At 35.6% G+C, this 20,133-nt stretch overlaps 1 protein-coding gene across 1 annotated transcript in view; it reads right to left on the bottom strand.

The window, feature by feature from the left end:
• The window catches only part of COL4A1 (collagen type IV alpha 1 chain), a 1,084,337-nt gene that overhangs the window by 297,412 nt on the left and 766,792 nt on the right, over positions 1-20,133 (bottom strand). Inside the window, exon 33 of the mRNA XM_044071271.1 lies at positions 15,762-15,851. Within this exon, the coding sequence (XP_043927206.1) occupies positions 15,762-15,851 (90 nt within the window). The remainder of the gene's footprint in view (positions 1-15,761; positions 15,852-20,133) is intronic.

Raw genomic sequence — 20,133 nt, 5'->3', positions numbered from 1 at the left:
TCTTTACAGAGGGAAGAAAGAGAGCTTTTCTTTTATACCTAGCAATGGGAGAGTCAAGGGGAGATCATGTCTGTTAAACTCGGTGGACTTCTTTGAGACAGTCACCAAAGTCCTAGACGAGGGCAAATCTGTCACATGGCCTACCTACACTTAGCCAAGGCCTTTGACACAACCCCCCACTCAGGCATCATTGATAAACTCACTCAGGTGGGTATCAACCCATATATTGTCAGGTGAGTTGCAAACTGGATGACTGATAGAACTCATACAGTCAAAATAGGGGACTCCACCTCCTTCAGCAGACCAGTAACCAGTGATGTCCCACAGGGTTTGGTATTGGACCCCTACTGTTTGGAATCTACTTCTGTGAAATGCAGGTTAACACTAAAGGACTGTGACTGATAAAGTTTGCTGATGACTGCAAACTGGGAGAGTGACTACAGACCCTGGGAACTACCACCCCATTAGCCTGAAAAGTCTGATATGCAAAGCTATGGAACGCATCATCATGAACCTAATAAACAATGATATAGGGAATCTCCAAAGTCTGGATCCTACACAGTTTGGTTTTGTGAAGTGTAGATCATGCCTGCCCAACTTGGTCGACTTCTTTGAGTCAGTCACCAGAGCTGTGGATGAAGGCAAGCTGGTTCATACAGCCTACCTTGATCTGGCCAAGGCTTTTGATACCATTCCCCAGTCAAGAATCATAGAAAAACTCACTAAGCTTGGCATCAACCCCTATATCACTAGGTGGATTGTAAACTGGCTCACAGATAGAACCCACAGTGTGAAAGTAGCTGACTCCAAGTCAGACTGCAGATTGGCCACGAGTGGAGTTCCACAGGGTTCAGTCCTGGGTCCTCTCCTGTTTGGTATCTACTTTTCTGAAGTTCAGGCCAATGCAAAGAAACTCTGGCTGACGAAGTTCGCAGACGATTGCAAGTTGGGAGCCATTATTAACTCCCCAAGTGATGTTGACATTCTACAGAATTGCCTCACTGTGACCAACGACCGGTGTCAGAAACATGGCCTTAAGCTCAATGCCAAAAAATGTGTCGTCATCCCCTTTGGGAAAAACCCAGTTCCCATGAATTACCACACTGATGGCAGTCCACTGAACACAGAAGGCATTATAAGAGATCTGGGAACACAGGTTGACAGCAACCTCTCTTTTGATCACCACATTGCCACTGTGGTCAGAAAGTCCTTCTGTGTGGCACATGTCATTACTAAGGGTTTTGCATCCAGGAAGAAAGAGGTCATTGTCTTCCTCTACGTTTCCCTCATTAGGCCAATCATCGAGTACAATGTCCAATTTGGCATGTACCTCACTAAACACCTGCAACAACTGGAGAGGCCACACAAGTACCTCACAAAGAGGATCCTAGGCCTTAAACACTTGTCCTATATGGACAGACTCAAAAAACTCCAAGTATTCTCTGTCTCATATCGCCTACTTAGAGACGATCTCTGCTTGACTTACAAAGCCATGTCTGACCCAGCTCTGTTAGAAATGCTACATCTAAAGAAATCCCAATCCCTCAGCACCACACACTTCAGAGACCTCAACCTCATTACCACAATCAACAGAACAAGCTGGAGGGACAGGTTCATAACCCAGTGACTGCCCATGCTATGGAATAGACTTTCCATACATGTCAAGCAGAGTTCCTTGCTGACCCTCTTCAAGAGAAATCTTGACGAGTGGATGGGAAACAGAAAATTCACCCCGGGGATAACACTAGTGGCTCTACTCGACAAAGGCAGTGGGAACTGAGGTTGGATGGCACTATGCCAGGGTAATCCTATGGCTAGGCTTGTAAAGGCCCCAGGGCCATTAGCCTAGTACACACCTATGAACTTATGAAAAAATTAGGAGTTGTAGCACCCAGCAGGATAAAAGCATTTTCTTCAAACTAAACAAACAACTTAGAGGACAAATAAAGTCTACCAAAGCCAAATGTGAGGTAAGTTTGGCCTCCCAGGCCATGAACAACCACAGTGCATTCTTTAGCTATGTCCACAACCTCAAAGGCAATACACAATTGTGTGCAGAGCTCATTGTAAATGGATCCACCTATACTGAGCCAGAAGATATAGCAAACCTCCTGACTGATAAATTCAGCTCCAACTTTACCTCTCTCTTCCCCTCAACCTTCCCTCAGGAAATATCATCAAATATAACTCCCCCTACTATCACTAAGGAACAGGTCCTTAATTCTCTTTCTAAGACCGTGAACACTACATCAGTGTGCCCAGACAATATCCCAGGATGCCTTCTTAACAGCATGAAACATGACCTATCAGGGCCTCTGGAATTACTCTTTAACTGTAGCCTCCAAACAGGCTTCATGCCTCATGAATGGAGAGAGGCAACAATCATCCCTCTGCACAAAGGTGGGCCATCTATAGACCCTGGAAACTACAGTCTTATATGTAAAGCCATGGAAATAATTATCATAGATATTATCAATAGAGATATAGTAAACCTCCAGGCACTGGACCCAATCCAGTTTGGTTTTGTCAAGGGCAGATCATGCCTATTGAACCTAGTAGACTTCTTTGAGAAGGTCATCAAAGCAATGGATGAGGGCAAAGTTATTCACACTGTCTACCTTGACCTGGCCAAGACATTTGACACAATACCCCACTTGGTTATTGCTGACAAACTTAAGAGGTTAGGTACAAATCCTTATGTCACTCGGTGGATAGCCAACTGGCTCACAGACAGGTCCAGGAAGTTAGAATTGGGGAGTCCACCTCTACAAAGAGGCCAGTCACAAGTGGAGTCTCTCAGGTATCAGTCCTTGGACCGCTCCTTTTTGGCATTTACTTCTCAAAAGTCAAGGCCAATGTCAGTGGTTAGTGGCTGACTAAATCTGCAGATGATTGCAAGTTAGGAGCAGTCACTGAATCTCACACTGACACAAATGTTCTCCAGGAGGGGCTGACGCAGACAAACAACTGGTGTCAGAGCCATGGACTAAAACTAAATGCCAAGAAATGCATATTAGTATTCTTTAGGAAGTCATCCATCCCTGGTAACTATCATATTGACAACACACCCCTTAGAGTTGACCCAATAGTCAGGGACTTAGGGATACACATAGATAGTAATTTAGCCTTTGATCATCACGTGTCTACAGTGGTGAGGAAATCATTCTATGTTGTGCAACTTATAAACAAAGGTATGGTATCTAAGTCCAAGGAAGTCATTGTTCCACTGTATTCAGCATTTATCAGACCTATCATTGAGTACAGTGCCCCCTTTGGTATGTACCTAACTAGGCATATTCAACAATTGGAATGTCCACAGAGATTCCTCACTAAAAGAATACAGGGCATAAGTAATATGTCCTATGCAGACCACCTCAAGGCCCTATCTCTGTATTCTGTCTCCTACAGGCTTTTGAGGGGAGATCTATGCCTGGCATATGGGGCATTGTCAGACCCCACTCTGATGGACCTCCTGCATCTCTGCAACACAAACAGCACCATAATTACCTGTTCTAAAGACTTAAAGGCTTGCCTGTGATATTAATAGGACCTGCTGGACAGATAAGTATGTATCCCAGAGGCTACCCCGTCTATGGAACAGGCTCCCCATCCATGTGAAGCAGAGTTCCTCCCTAACGCAGTTCAAGTGCAACTTGGACATTTGGATGGGAAACTGGAAATTCATCCCTGGTTTGGCACCTGTGTTTCTAATGGAGGACAGAGGTAAACCCCTGCTTACACTTATCAAGGATATCAGAACTTGTCAGAGATTTGGGATGCATGGCTAGGCTTGTCGTTGTTAGCCTAGTAAACACATATGAACCTATAAACCTATATGAACCTATATACAGCAATCTCTGACCCAGCTTAGATGTGCCGTGGGTGCATACTACTCCTATGTAGTAGCATATTTTTCCTATCACTTTCCTATTCAACCCTGTCCTAAACATGCCTAACTCTAATCTTTTAATTTAACATCAAGAAAATTAATCTGTTCAGTAGAATAGGCATGTGAAAACCTCAAAAAGGGTGTACAGGCAGTACTCATTTCTACTCCACTGTAAAAAATAATCTCATTTGTAGCTTGGTTGAAATTGTACTAGAAAATAATGTTTTTATTTTTGGTGGTAACCACTATCTACAGAAGGTTGGCATAGCGATGGGTACTGCCTGTGCCAATAGCTATGCCAACCTTTCGTTGGCTAACTGGGAAATGGATGTAGTTTTCACCTATAATAATTTCAATTCTAGTATTATTTGGTATAAAAGATTTGTGGATGATGTGTTTATTTTATTGGGAGGTGATGAAGAACAACTACTATCCTTTTTTGACTATTTATCCACTACTACACCCTTTATGAGGTTTTCACGCTACTACATAGGAGTAGTATGCACCCATGGCACGTCCCTAGGAATGTCCTTAGAGGACAATTCCTTAGGATGATGAGACTGCATAATGATGAAGAAGAGATGATGGATGCCTTTCATCAACTTAAAATAAATTTTGTTGAGAGGTTATAAGGTTAGGGAGACATATGAGTGTATGCAGTCAGTCTTGAGAGAGAGAGAGAGAGAATAAGGGTAAGCTCTTCTTTTCTGAGGCTTCTAATGAGGTGCAACCAGTAGAGACACCCATAGATATACGTAGAATCAGGTTTGCTTTAACTTACTCGAATGATGTTGGTATTTTCTGTGAAATAATCAAGAGAAATTGGAACATTCTGTATGCAAATGAAGAGCTTAGTGAAATAGTCTCCAGTAAGTCTAGTTTTTCTTTTAAGAACAGTGCATCTATTGAGAAACAACTATGTTATAGAAGCAATGATACACTATCAGCCCCTACCTCGTGTATGTATGGGACATTCCCTTGTAGGAAGTGTAATGTGTGCAAATACATTTATACAGGTAGCCAGTTTGTACATCCTGTGCAGAAGTGCAAAGAAGATTTTCCTTTTTATGCTGACTGTACTACAAAACATTTAGTTTACTATGCTTTCTGCACATATTGTAATGTCTACTACATCAGGAAGACAAATTGCTGTTTGAGAGATCGTGTGCTTGAACACCTAAGAGATATCAGAAATAAAAAAGACACTGGTGCGCTATTTAAACATGTAGAGTCTAACAATACACAGCACTATTTTAATGTTTTTGTGTTAGAAATTATATTTAAAAGTCTGAGGGGAGGCAACATTAAAAACAGGACAGAAGTCTGTGAGCAGAAATGGATTTTTTCTTTAAAGCAGACTGCTTCCCTGGTATTAATGATATGGTTTCATTAAAGCCATTTTTAAGAGAAAGGTAATTGAAATTATGATTTTTAAGAGTTTTATGTTGTTTGTATGATTTTTTTTGTGTTTCAGCACTTTAAGAGTTTGTGCTTTGTAATAATTGTTATGTGATTTTCATTGGCTGATTTGAATATAAAAATGTGTGATGCTTTAATTGGGTTGTCTGATGAAACAGTGTTTTATTGTGAAAGCGCTCACCTTAATTAAACAAAAATAGGTTTTATCTGAGTTGGTTTTACTTGACATTTTCAGTTACCATTGGTGTGTTATATATAACTGTACACATAGTCTGCACTTTTTGGTAACCTTTATGAACTCTCCTCAATACTTAAGGCTGCAAGAAAATCATTAGGAAAACTAAAATTAGGAGGAATAAAGTGTGAGTTATGCCTGTGTTGTCTGTTCACTCAGAATAGTGTACATTTAGTGTACACTTCGTGTAGGCATTCATGAATCTCAGGGAATGGCTTTGAGCTTTGATTCAAAACCTTACAGATAGATGTTATTTCATGAGCCAAGCATGCAGTTTCAGCTTTCAGAGACTGGGGTGGGGTGGAAGAGTTACTGTCACTTGATAGAACAGAAGATGGGGTCCAAGAGAAGTTGAGAAAGTTCTAAAGTAAGAGAAATAAAATCTGGTGTTGCCATAAATAAAAAATGCTACTTCTCTACTCCACTCACAATTCAGCTAAACTTAATCCATTTGCAGTCAGTGAATGGTAAACAAAGCTTTGTTAATGGCACTAGCCAAGAACTTTTAAAACTCCTAGAAAAAGCAAATTTGAAGTACAATAAATGTAAGGCAAACAAACTGCAATAAAATCAGAACAATAAGAAACAACGTAGATATACAAACCTTAAATGATAAAATAGTCACACAAAGGCAACAGCAGTCTCATATCAGACCAGCAGCAGCCTCCAAAGATAAACCTGTTCCTGTTCTGCTTACCCTAAATTTAAATACTAGTTCTGAGGTCTACCCACAAATAAGTTACATAAATACTTTGTAGTTAGAGAACTTAAAAAAAAAAAACAAACACATGTTTGCTAACTGGCCATTAGCAAGAACATTTAAAACTTAAAGTAAAAAACAACTTTCAACTAAAGAAAGTTTGACATAAATCAAACTGCAATAAAGTAAGAGCAAAAATAAACAATGCAAATATGACAATTTTAACTGAAGAATTCTGAAATAGTCACACAACAGCAGCAGATTCTGTTCCAAAGATAACAAGAATTTAAGTAATTTTCAGAAAGTATTGCATTTTCTGCAAGATTGTTAATTATGAACATGAAAGCTTGCATGTGAATATGGAAAACTACTAAAAGTGTGCTGGGCAAAAATAATATCTATCTTTTTGATGATAACATTAAAGATATTTAGTAGGTGTCCCCCCACATATGAGAGAGTTATAAGCATTTTTGTATTTTTTAACTAGTTTGTAAACTTTGTTTTTGTTCCAAAAGAAAACACAGTCTTGAGTAACTCTGTGATGCATTGGGATAAAGCTCTTATTGCACCTTTGTTGACCCATGTTCGATTACTGATGTGGGTACTGGAGAAGCCTCCCAAAGGCAGCGATGGCTGATCTGTTGAGGTTGCTGTATGAGGGTGGGTGTTAGGGCACAATCCCTGACAGGGGTATGATGCTGCACCAGCAGCCTTAATCTACATACTGGCCCCAGATGTTGTAGGGTTGAGGATGGGTGAGGCTAAGGTGTGTCCTGTAAACCAGGTGAATGATGAGAGGAGCTGGTGGCAGCTGCCGGACAGCTCTGGGGAGAAAAAAAAGCAAAATGAGCTCTTAGTACTCAAGTACAGTCTTTGTAGGGAACATATTTCCTGAAAATGTGAACATTAGGGAAAGAATCCTTTTAATGGACAAAAGGGATTACTAATGTGTGGCAAATTTCTGATGCATTTTGATCACAGACTACCCAGTATGTAACAAGTGATACTCTTATATATGGTATTGAAGCTGTGATATTGTTATCAACTAGTGAGGAACAACCAAATGCTTATACATTTTGTACTTTCTCTCCTGCAGAAAAGAAAACTTTACAGAATAATAAGAAAGCCATAGTTTAATTTTTTACAGTTAAGAAATTACACCAGTACTTAGTAACAGATCCTAAACTATTGCTAACCTTGTTTAGAGAGCAAGAGATCTGCCCACCATGGCAACCACTTGTACTTACAGATGGGTTATTATTGTATTTACCTATGACTGTCATATTGAGTAGTGAATTTCAAAACTACATGCAAATCCCCTTTCCAGAAATCACAGATCTGGGTAGAGAAGGAATGGAGGGGTGTTTCAGTGTCCCGTTAGAGGATCATTTGCAAGAGATTTCAGTAAATTCTTTTCATGGTATTAATTTATGTTATGCAAATAAAGTTTGTTCATGTGGATGACAGCCTGAAAGTATGCTTGTTTTTACTTTTGTATTATGGCCCAAGCTAGCTTTCTAGGTTGAACATATATGTAAATATCACAACAAACAAAACGGTGTACAAGGCAGGCAACCAAAACTCATAAATAGAAAAACACCTTCCTGCCAGTCAGACCAATGGTGCAAAAACCGAACAAACTTGTAGTTGTCCAAAATCAGTTTAATCCAACAATAATCAAAATAGTCAAGCGCTTTCGTCCAGCACGCACTGGACTTCTTCAGAACTAATAAAACAATTAAGAAAACAGTCATTTAAATACATTTCAACAACCAATAAAAGAAAAGCATTTAAATACAAGTAATTAGTTATTTAAACAACCCTATAAATAACTATGTATAAAAACAGACATTCATATTTAAAAAAAAACACATATAAATAACTTACAAAGAAAGCGCTCTATGCTTAAAATGGCATAACTGAAACATGTTCATTAATCCCAGGGGAATAGGATGCATTTAACCCTAATTGCCAATTCTTCTCTTTTCTCTCGTGTGTTTGCCCAATCCCCCCACCTTGGATTTATCTCAACTATTTCTAAAATACCAAATAAAAAGTGTGTACAGTCCTTATTACTATCCAAATGCTTAGAAAGGGCATTATTAATATTTTTCTGTCTAATAGCATAAATGAGCTCATAAATTTAAATTTTATATAAAAATTAAAACATTTTTGACAAACTGCTATATAAACCAAACCCTTCGTACCAGAATTGCCTACCATTGTCCTCACCTTAATACCAAATTCACCAATATTGCGTCTTTTAAAATAAACTTACAATAATTACAATGACCACAGCATGTTGTGCTCTTATCCAACATACCTTTAAACATAATTGGTCTTTCAATCAAAAATTTTAAGTTTGCACATGTTCTAAACACAAAACTAGGGTTATTACCCAGAACAACCTGAAGCTCCTTATTTGCCCTAAATAAATTCAAATTTCTACTTAAAATCTCCTTAACCTTTTTACTGTAACACCCATAAGTCAGGATCATATTATTTCCATACTCTTTTGGCCTTTTTTCCTCCTTATTAGTGTCAATAGTGGTTCCTAATAAAGGGGTATACCTCAAACCCCAATTATCGTTCACTAAGTTATACATTTCAAGAACCATTTTTACAGGATAACCTCTATCATAAAAATAACCCTTCAAAACGTCCATCTCCCTAATGACACTATTTAAAGAGGAACACATTCTAGCCACTCTGATGAACTGGCCTTTAACAATACTTTTTTCATATAAAATGGGTGACTACTACTATATTCCAAATAATTATTGGAGAATGTTGGTTTTCTATATAAAGTGGATGAAACTCTTTCAAGATAATGTCTTTACTAATAGAGACATCTAAATAACTGACTGTCTCGTTATTATGTGTGGAGGTGAACTTAAAATAATCACAAATATTAATTATATAATCACAAAACTGTTCACCCATCCCATTTCCTTTCCACATAATAAAAATATCATCCAAAAACCTTAAATACATACTCCATTTACTTCCGAATTCAGTACAGAACACATTCTTTTTCTCCCAACTAAACATAACTAAATTGGAAAATAAAGGAGCACAACTTGAACCCGTGGCAACCCCTAAGTTCTGTTTAAAATACTCCCCTTCAAAACAAAAATAATTATTTTTCAATATAATATCCATAGCTAACTTAACAAAATTTAAAAGGGTGTTATTTAAAGAAGATTTTTCACACAAGGCCTCATAAAATAATTCTAACCCAATCTCATGTGGTATAGATGTATAAAGGTCACAAACATCAGTAGTGGTAAAGGTACAATCATCATCATAGAATTCCTTTTTAAATCGTGTAAGGAAATCCCACAAATCTTTTAAAATATAATCAACAGGCAACAAAGCATCCCTCACCAACCTATCCACAAATATGCCTAATGAATAAGTCATACTATATTGGGATGGAATAATAAGCCTATAAGGGGGGTCAAAAATGTCCTTTTGTATTTTGGGAATACCAAAAGCTAATGGTATAACTGGACATTTATTAGTCAAAAAATTGAAAATGACTTCATTAATACTTCCTTGAAATAAACTATCTTCTATCATTAAACTAATTTTCTTTTGTGCTATGTTAATTTCATTTTTAGAGGCAACCACATATTTCTCCTCATCATGCAACATAGCAGAAATCCGACAGTCATAATCGATTTTATTGACCAAAATAACACCCCCCTTTTATCAGACTTCATAACTCTAATATCAGGATTACCCCTGATGCTTTCCAAATTTTTACTTTCTTCCAGAGATAAATTACATTCATCCCTCTTATTTGTGGAGTATAACTTAAAAATTTCCTGTATGCATACTTTCTTATAGGATGCTATTGCAGGGTGTAACAGGGGATTGTAACAACTCTTTTTCTTGAACATAGTAGTTGAGGGAGCCCATAAATTATTGGTATTTTTATCTGTGTCTTTAAAAATACATTTCAAATTCAATTTTCTAGTATAACTCCCCAATTCTAAAATGGTTTGCGACACGTCCTCCTTTCTAACTGGAATAAACTTCATTCCCTTCTTTAACAATGAAAAGTGCTCGCGTCTAATGCTCTCATTAGTATAGTTATAAATATTAAACCCTCCACTACTTAAACGTCTACCTTCAAATCCGACATTTATACTCACAGAACCAGCATTTTTAGTTGCTGTAGCTCCCCCTCCTCCAACCCTGCCCTCGGGAGGTTTGTCCTCTCCCCCTTCCCCCCTGCCATCCTAAAAAATTCTGATTATTATAATTATAACCATTACCTTTATGAATAAGCCTTTCTGACCTCCCTAGTGGCGGGTATTCTTCATCATATGTATCGTGTTCATGTTCTACATAATTATTATCAACATTGTTCCCTGTGTTAACAAAATTTCTCCCTTGATCTCGTTAATCTTGTGCATCATTATTGTAGGTAAAATACGATTTAGGGAAGGGGTAGGCCATCCTCTCCTTATACTCAGTCTCATCTCTAAATAATTTGTTCTTCTTCCTTTTCATATTTAAATCAGTTTGCTTTTTTACATTGTCAAAATTCCTTTATAAAACAGGTTCCCATAGCAACAGGGAACCAGGTAATAAAAACACATGTGACCGTTCATTTCCAGGAGTTTTAAATTCCGGTTTGGCTTCGATGACCCAGGCAGAGATTCCGTGTGGGCAAGAAAAACAAACTGTAGGTGAAATTAATGATGTACGTAATCTAAGAGACTGGTTAAATATGGACAATTTTTCTTTTACTGGACATAATTCGCATGTGAATAGAGGGTTTTTAAAAAATGGACTTAAGGACTTTGAATCCATGCTTTTAAAGGTGCGTAGCCCTTAATGTGGTAATGTTTATTTGAAGGAGTCTTTGTGTAAAAAGTGAGTACTGAAAGGGCTCCGTATGTTTAAATTTCCTAATGGTTTGTCCAAAAATGATGTTGAATGTGATAACTTGATTGAAATGTTTGATAGACATGGTTTTGAAGTCATGGAGTTCATTATAAAAATTAATGCTAAAAAATTGGCAAATTGTTAATAGAAGTGGATAAGCTGAATAATGAAATTACTAATGATGTGCAATTTAACGAATATAACGGGTGGTATGAGGGTATTTTTGACAATGTAAAAAAAGCAAACTGATTTAAATATGAAAAGGAAGAAGAACAAATTATTTAGAGATGAGATTGAGTATAAGGAGAGGATGGCCTACCCCTTCCCTAAATCGTATTTTCCCTACAATAATGATGCACAAGATTCACGAGATCAAGGGAGAAATTTTGTTAACACAGGGAACAATGTTGATAATAATTATGTAGAACATGAACATGATACATATGATGATGAATACCCGCCACTAAGGAGGTCAGAAAGGCTTATTAATAAAGGTATTGGTTATAATTATAATAATCAGAATTTTTTAGGACGGCAGGGGGGAAGGGGGAGAGGACAAACCTCCAGAGGGCAGGGTTGGAGGAGGGGGAGCTACAGCAACAAATAAGAGGGATGAATGTAATTTATCTCTGGACAAAAGTAAAATTTTGGAAAGCATCAGGAGTAATCCTGATATTAGAGTTATGAAGCCTGATAAAGGGGGGGGGGTGTTGTTTTGGTCAATAAAATTGATTATGACTGTCGGATTTCTGCTATGTTGCATGATGAGGATAAATATTTGGTTACCTCTAAAAATGAAATTAACATAGCACAAAAGAAAATTAGTTTAATGATAGAAGATAGTTTATTTCAAGGAAGTATTAATGAAGTCATTTTCAATTTTTTGACTAATAAATGTCCAGTTATACCATTAGCTTTTAGTATTCCCAAAATACATAAGGACATTTTTACCCCCCTTATAGGCTTATTATTCCATTCCTATATAGTATGACTTATTCATTAGGCATATTTGTGGATAGGTTGGTGAGGGATGCTTTGTTGCCTATTGATTATATTTTAAAAGATTTGTGGGATTTCCTTACATGATTTAAAAAGGAATTATATGATGATGATTGTACCTTTACTACTATTGATGTTTGTGACCTTTATACATCTATACCACATGATATTGGGTTAGAATTATTTTATGAGGCCTTGTTTGAAATATCTTCTTTAAATAACACCCTTTTAAATTTTGTTAAGTTAGCTATGGATATTATATTGAAAAATAATTATTTTTGTTTTGAAGGGGAGTATTTTAAACAGAACTTAGGGGTTGCCATGGGTTCAAGTTGTGCTCCCTTATTTGCCAATTTAGTTATGTTTAGTTGGGAGAAAAAGAATGTGTTCTGTACTGAATTCGGAAGAAAGTAGAGTATGTATTTAAGGTTTTTGGACAATATTTTTATTATGTGGAAAGGAAATGGGATAGATGAACAGTTTTGTGATTATATAAATAATATTTGTGATTATTTTAAGTTCACCTCCACACATAATAATGAGACAGTCAGTCATTTAGATGTGTCTATTAGTTAAGACACTATCTTGAAAGAGTTTTTGTCCACTTTATATAGAAAACCGACATTCTCCAATGATTATTTGGAATATAGTAGTAGTCACTCATTTTATATAAAAAGAAGTATTGTTAAAGGCCAGTTCATCAGAGTGGCTAGAATGTGTTCCTCTTTAAATATTGTCATTAGGGAGATAGACGTTTTGAAGGGTTATTTTTATGATAGAGGTTATCCTGAAAAAATGGTTCTTGAAATGTATAATTTAGTGAAAGATAAGTGGGGTTTGAGGTATACCCCTTTATTAGGAACCACTATTGACACTAATAAGGAGGAAAAAAGGTCAAAAGAGTATGAAAATAGTAAGGTCCTGACTTATGGGTGTTACAGTAAAAAAGTTAAGGAGATTTTAAGTAGAAATTGGAATTTATTTAGGGCAAATAAGAAGCTTCAGGTTGTTGTGGCTAATAACCCCAGTTTTGTGTTTAGAACATGTGCAAACTTAAAATTTTTGTTTGAATGACCAATTATGTTTAAAGGTATGTTGGATAAGGGCAGAACATGTTGTGGTCATTGTAATTATTGTAAGTTTACTTTAAAAGACGCAATATTATACATTGGTAAATGTGGTATTAAGGTGAGGACAATGGTAGGCAATTGTGGTACGAAGGGTTTGGTTTATATAACAGTTTGTCAAAAATGTTTTAATTTTTATATAGGGAAAATGGAAAGAACTCTCCTTAGGAGAATTTATGAGCACATTTATGCTATTAGACAGAAAAATATTAATAATGCCCTTTCTAAGCATTTGGGTAATAATAAGGACTGTACACACTTTTTATTTGGTATTTTAGGAATAGTTGAGATGAATCCAAGGGGGGGGGGGGATTGGGCAAACACACTTGAGAGAAAAGAGATGAATTGGCAATTAAGGTTAAATGCATCCCATTCCCCTGGGATTAATGAACATGTTTCAGTTATGCCATTTTTAAAGCGTAGAGCACTTCCTTTGTAAGTTATTTATACGTGTTTTTTAAAACATAAATGCCTGTTTTTATACATAGTTATTTATATGGTTGTTTAAATAACTAATTACTTGTATTTAAATGCTTTTCTTTTACTGGTTGTTGAAATGTATTTAAATGGCTGTTTTCCTAATTGTTTTATTAGTTCTGAAGAAGTCCAGTGTGTGCTGGACGAAAGCGCTTGTCTATTGTGATTATTGTTGGATTAAACTGATTTTGGACAACTACAAGTTCATTCATTATTTGCACCATTGGTCTGACTGGCAAGAAGGTGTTTTTCTATTTATGATATATGTAAATATGTGTACCAGGATGGAAGTAAAACAAATTGCCATGCTAAGCACCAATACATCTATGGGAATTTCCAAGCAGATGTTGTAGACGTTTTCATGACAACAGCAAATGCATTCCTAAAATGGTTAGAAATATTTTGAATGTCTAAAATTACATCTCATGCCACTATTAGTAAATTAAGAAGTTTGTTTTCTTCATATAGATTTCCTAAATGCAGTGTACCAGATAATGGTCCTAACTTTATATCTGAGAAACTTTGTAATTTTATGAATAAAATGGTATCATTCTCTCAATTAATGTAGCTGGACTTTCTGCCTAAGAATGTTCTCAAATATAATGCTTGGCATAATGGTTAGGGTGTTTACCTTATGGACACAAGGTGCAGGGTTTGACTCTCACATGGGATAATTAGCTAGGCTTAAAATGACCCACAAGGGCGGTTAGCCTAGTACTAATCTCTGAATCTATGAACATCTGGAATGAAAACATCATTGAATACTACATAAACTGTGTAAGATAAATTTCATTGTTCTTACTGCAATAGCAAACTGACAATTATGCAAACAGGACAAACAACTGTGGTTCTGTTTCTAAACAGAGACATACATACCGGACAATAATGATTCAAGCCTAGCATGACCACTGAATTCCAAAATGAAGCAATAAAAGAAATTGCATCATTTTAATACCAGGGCAGGTCTCCCATTAAATCTAAATGAGTGTACTTTCATTATATGACTGGATGAGGCCTGCAATGGACTCCAAGAGTAATAACTGATCAAACTAGTCCACTGGTTTATAACTTTGATGGGAAGGACACTGGTATTATTTATCAAAAATTCCAGTGGCTAACTGAGATTGAAAGGGGCTGTGGAAACACAAAAGTCAGAGGCAGTGAGTCCACCTTCAGAGACTATGGGAAGTGATAATGAAAGCTTATGCACTGTGCAGTATGAGCCTAATAGTTTGCAAGAGTCCATGATTGGGTCTTCTTACTATGTAACTTCCACATTAGCAAAGACATCTGTGCCATGTAAAGGCCTAATTTCCCTTGGTTGCTTTTGTGGATTGTCGCAATTACAAACAGCTTGGAAAATATACCTTTGTCCAGTTGCAAGCTGCTGTGCAGTTGGACCATGATATTTTCAATCACCTTCTGTTTGACTATCATGTAGGGCTTTGCAAAGTGCATTACATAGTATACAAATGTCTATGAATGCCACCCATATTGCATAACATCTAGATACATATATTCTCCCTTAGGAATCCATTTTGCAAAACAAAACACCTTGACCTTTTGACAAGATTTGCATGTTGATTAGGTACTGTCCTGAAATATTTAAATGACGTTTTGGTTATTAATATAAATGACTTCACAAAAATGACTAAACGTTGTTCAGTGTTTTGCAGTCTCAAATACATCAGTGTAGCACACAACTTAGTGACCCAATGTTGAAATACTAAAGCCTTCTTTAATAGATACAGCAGCAGTGATGCTTAGTATATCAAGGTTTGTTATGCCAGATATGAGGATACCTTCCATATCTGCAACACAGGTAAACAATGAGTCAAATACACAAAATGCATTGCATCACTTCTACTTAAATGATCAAATTTCTTTAAAAATGTTTGTGATACACTATTATTGTTTGAGCAATGAGAAGCTTAAGGCTTAAAATAAGATGTCATTGAAGAAGTCTAGCAAGTGGTAACAGAGCTATAAGGAAGCCATCTCATAGTCAGTGCCTACCTTTCTCCCCCTCAAGGCCATGACTGCCTTTTAGCCCAGGAGAACCTTCATATCCAGGGGGTCCCATCACTCCCATATCTCCTTTTGGACCTGCAAAAAAGCATAGGATATTAACATTAAATAAAAAGAAGCCAATATTCCAAATGTTATCTATATGGTCACTGCATCTAACACACTTTTAAATACACACATGTAATATACAGGTATAGCACTATCTAAAGGGAAAGCACATAATGTTGTACACGAAAATTTCAAAGATAAAACAGATGTGTAGAAATTTACAGGAACTAGCATATTCTGCAAATTTGTTTGCATAATACATACATTTTGCATGCTGATAGATAAGATTCTGAAAAAGTAAGTACATTGTGGTGATGGTCAATACAGTGAAAAGTAAAACAATTAAAAAGTAATTTCTGAAAGGAATTATTTTGATTTATTTGGATACCATGGATGTTATGTCTACAGAAGACCAGTTCATTAGAATATGACAACCATGGTTATTATGAGGCAGCAACATTAACTTGCATCATTGATATATAAACATTAACACAACTGGGGAAACTGTTGGATCCAGACTGTTCTTCTCATGGTCAGAGCATTCCAGGTAACAGGAACTGATGGCTACAGCCCACTCTGTACGGGGGCAGACAGGGTCAGCTTAAAAACAATGAGTCAGTGATATATACTATGAGGTAAAGGATGGAGGTTCCTCTAGACAGAGGCATTCAACACTCATGGCACCTTTTTATTAGTTCTGCAAATGTTTTACATTTCACTAAAGAAATAAAACCAGGATAAGGGTAGATTTATGGGCCACAGGACTCACAAAACAGGGGATCAGGAAGAGTAACCACTGTCTCCTTTTAGTCTTGGAGTCTATATTATTGATTTCTAATGTAACAGCAAACATAAATCTGCTCTAGGAATCCTACATTATACATGAAACATTCATATGTTAACCAGTGTTTTAATGGTGAGTAGGTTTTCCTCACAAAGAGGCTTTTAGTCAGGGATTCCAGCATGTATTTCCCTTACTCCAAGAAAGCAATCAATGCTAATTTCTCAAGCAGGGGGTACTTGTCTAAACAGAATAAATAATGTAATCCTATTTTATAAAACCTGAAAATTTTTGCATTTGTCAGAAGACGTACCTTATACTACAGAAAGACAATTTTTCATTAGTTTTTTTTTTCTCTTCCCATGGTTTATCTGACCACCTTGGTGCGAAGTCTGGTTATTTCATTTATTTTGTAACCGGGAATGTTCAGCTAATGGTGTACATTTATAAGGTAATCCTACAGGAAATCTCCACTGGTAATAAAACATTAGCAGGGTAATTAAATACATAGTCATCAGGTGTTACAATGTAGACACAAATTAATGCATTTCAGTGGTCATAGAACAAACACTTTAAAACAGAATGTACTTTTAAGGAGCAAAGCAGAACTTAGCAATGGACATAATATATTTATCATAAACATGTAGATGACAATAAATTTGTTAATTGTGTGTATGTTATTCTCATTAATTGTACATCATGGATTGTCATTATCATAAAAGTAAACTGCATATAAAACATAACCAACACATGTACAGACCCAACCAATTACTAAATTCTTATAGAATATAGAGATGTGGGCATTTCGAAAGTAGTAAGACTAGTAGTAGCTGGGGAAGACATCTTGAACATTTTTTTATTTTATTTTCCCCTTTGTTAACTGGGTTAGCCTCACTAGGCTAGTAGCCTTTTTCAGGGGGATACCTGAGGTGGTATTTATATTACTAGGAGAGATTTGGCCAGGGCACTCAGGGAACTTACCCTACTCATCATTGCTGTGAATGGGAACCATTTTGGAGGAGCACTTCCTGTTTCCATTCCAGGCACAGAAGTGACCCAGGGAAACAGGGAAGCACATGGAGAGAGAAGGAGATGGAGTAGTAAAAGAAATGAAGGAGAAAGCAAATATCGACCAGAGAAAGTGTGCAGGAGTCTGAGGAAATGTTTCAAAGAAGTCTGTTTAATGGAGATAAGTTGGCAAATGATGGATATGTAATTACAACCCTCCAGTCAGGAGGGTTGCTGGATGATTTACTTAAAGAAATGGTGGTGCAGAGTGAGCCATAAAATGAAGGAGATGTTTCCTGGTGGGACATTATGGAGAAAATACAAAAGAATTATGTACAGACAATCCTGAAGAATAGTGGTGAGATAGAAAATAAAACATATGCAGAGACAGTAAAATAAGGCAAAAGTGGAGTAGCAGAAAAGAAGATAGAAGAAAATGAAAAACAGAAGTACATGGTAAGGATTCAAAGTAAGGAAGACAAAGGAATGGACAGGTATGAAGTGTGACAATTTAAAAACTTCTCTGAGTATAAAAATACATGAGGTAAGACCATTTATTTTTATTACTGAATAGACTTTTTGTGACATTATACTTGAGACTGTTTTTTCAATGGAAATTTTTATTGGAGAATATGAAAAAAAAAAGAAAGTTTGTAACCCATGGAATCTTGATGTGATAAAAGCATTTAACAGGGAAACAAAAAAGAAGATTAATGTACAATTTTGAACAGATGTAGAAAGAGACTTTGAAATGACATTTAAAAGATTTATGTAAATAAGTACTGGACACTGCAAAAGTTTATGACAAAAGGGGTTTATGGACTGGTGCCTTGGATTGTTATATTGTGTTAAAATAGAAGGAGAAAAAAATATACATATACTAAGCATGATAAATGTGGAGGGGAATAGGATTGTTGATGTGAAATATGGGGACAGCCCAAAACATGTCTTTTTTTTTTTTGTGGAAAAGGACATTTGATAAGTAACTGTGACAAAAGAAAATGTTATATTTGTGTGGAAATGGGACATGATACAAAAAACGTGAACTGAAAGTTATATCTACAACAAAATTGGACATTTATGGATGGATTGTAAAAACAAAAATGACAGTAAGGAAAAAGAAAGAGAAGAAAATGAAGAAAGAAAAAATTAGAAGTACTAGGAACAGAAGAAAAAATAGATGAGAAAAAAATAATAAAGAGAACATAGAAGAAGGTTCTGACATGAGCAATGAATAAGACATAAACTGGGAGGCAATAAAAGAGAAAAAAGAATTCTACTAGTAAAAAGTTAAAAAGCAGAAAAAAATTTAAAGGGATAAGTACAAAAGAAAAAGAAATGAAATGGATGAAAAAGAATATTTACATCTAAAGCTTGGGGCTTAGTATAATGGTTATGACATTTGATTCACAAACATAAGGTACAGTGTTTGATTCTCACCTTTGGGAAGGAAACTGGTTGGGCTTACAATGGTCTGTTAAGAAACCTAGCCAATAATTACTTATGAACTTATAAAACCATGAATATAAGGAAAATGAAAATTTTAATTTGGTTTTTGTAAATGTAAATAGTATTAAGAATATAGTAAGAAGAATAGGAATTTTACAGTGGTATAATACATGTGATGTAGATGTAATTATATTGAAGACACACGATTTTTAACAAATGAAGAAAGATTACAAACAGAGAAACTATGGAGAAGAAAGATAATTTGGAATTTGGGGAAATGAGAGATATTCTGGAATAGACTTATTCTATAGAAATACAGTAAAGATATTATATATAACTGTAGCAAAAATGAGAAGATTAAATATTGTAGATTTTAAAATGGAAAGAATACGTATATAGAATTATAACATAATATGCTTATACTAACTGTAGAAAGGGAAAGCTTATTTCATCAGATTTTAGATTATGTAGTGTTAAATATGAATATTATACAGAGGCAAGCATAAAAAGAAGGGAAATGATATAAGATAAATGTTAGAAGTTATAAGATGCTGTATATAAAAATATAAAAGATGACATAATGATCATATAATGATGCTTTGGAAGATTTGTTAGAAAGTACTTTGATAAAAAAAGAATTATATGAAAGAAATCAAGAAAGATACAAGAACTGTTATATAAACAAAGACATTTTTACAAAGAAAAAGAGAAGTACTGAGTTACTTAAACAGACTAGTAAACAAAACTGTTAGTATAATGACAGAAACAAAAAAATGTAAAAGGTGAAATAGAAAGAACTCAGGAAAAGATTGTGAATAGTGTAGTACAATATGTGCAAGAAACATTTAAAGGAAAAAGAACATGGTGAAAAAAAAACATGCAAAGTAGAAAAAAAAAGAGAATAAAGAATTGGAAAGGAGATTTCTTTAAATGAGCTAGTTAAAGTATTAGGACACGAAAATGTAGAGTCGACTGCATGCCCAGATGGAATAGGGTATGAAATGTATAAAAATTTAAGGGACTGGAAAAATATTTTTTAAAGATTTGAATGAATGGTTAAATGAAGGTTTTATA

This window comes from Protopterus annectens, chromosome 5.part0 (assembly GCF_019279795.1).
Source record: "Protopterus annectens isolate FY-2018-M chromosome 5.part0, PAN1.0, whole genome shotgun sequence".
Lineage (NCBI taxonomy): Eukaryota > Metazoa > Chordata > Ceratodontiformes > Protopteridae > Protopterus > Protopterus annectens.
The sequence above is the reverse complement of the archived record's forward strand: the minus strand, read 5'-3'. Positions and strand labels throughout refer to the sequence as shown.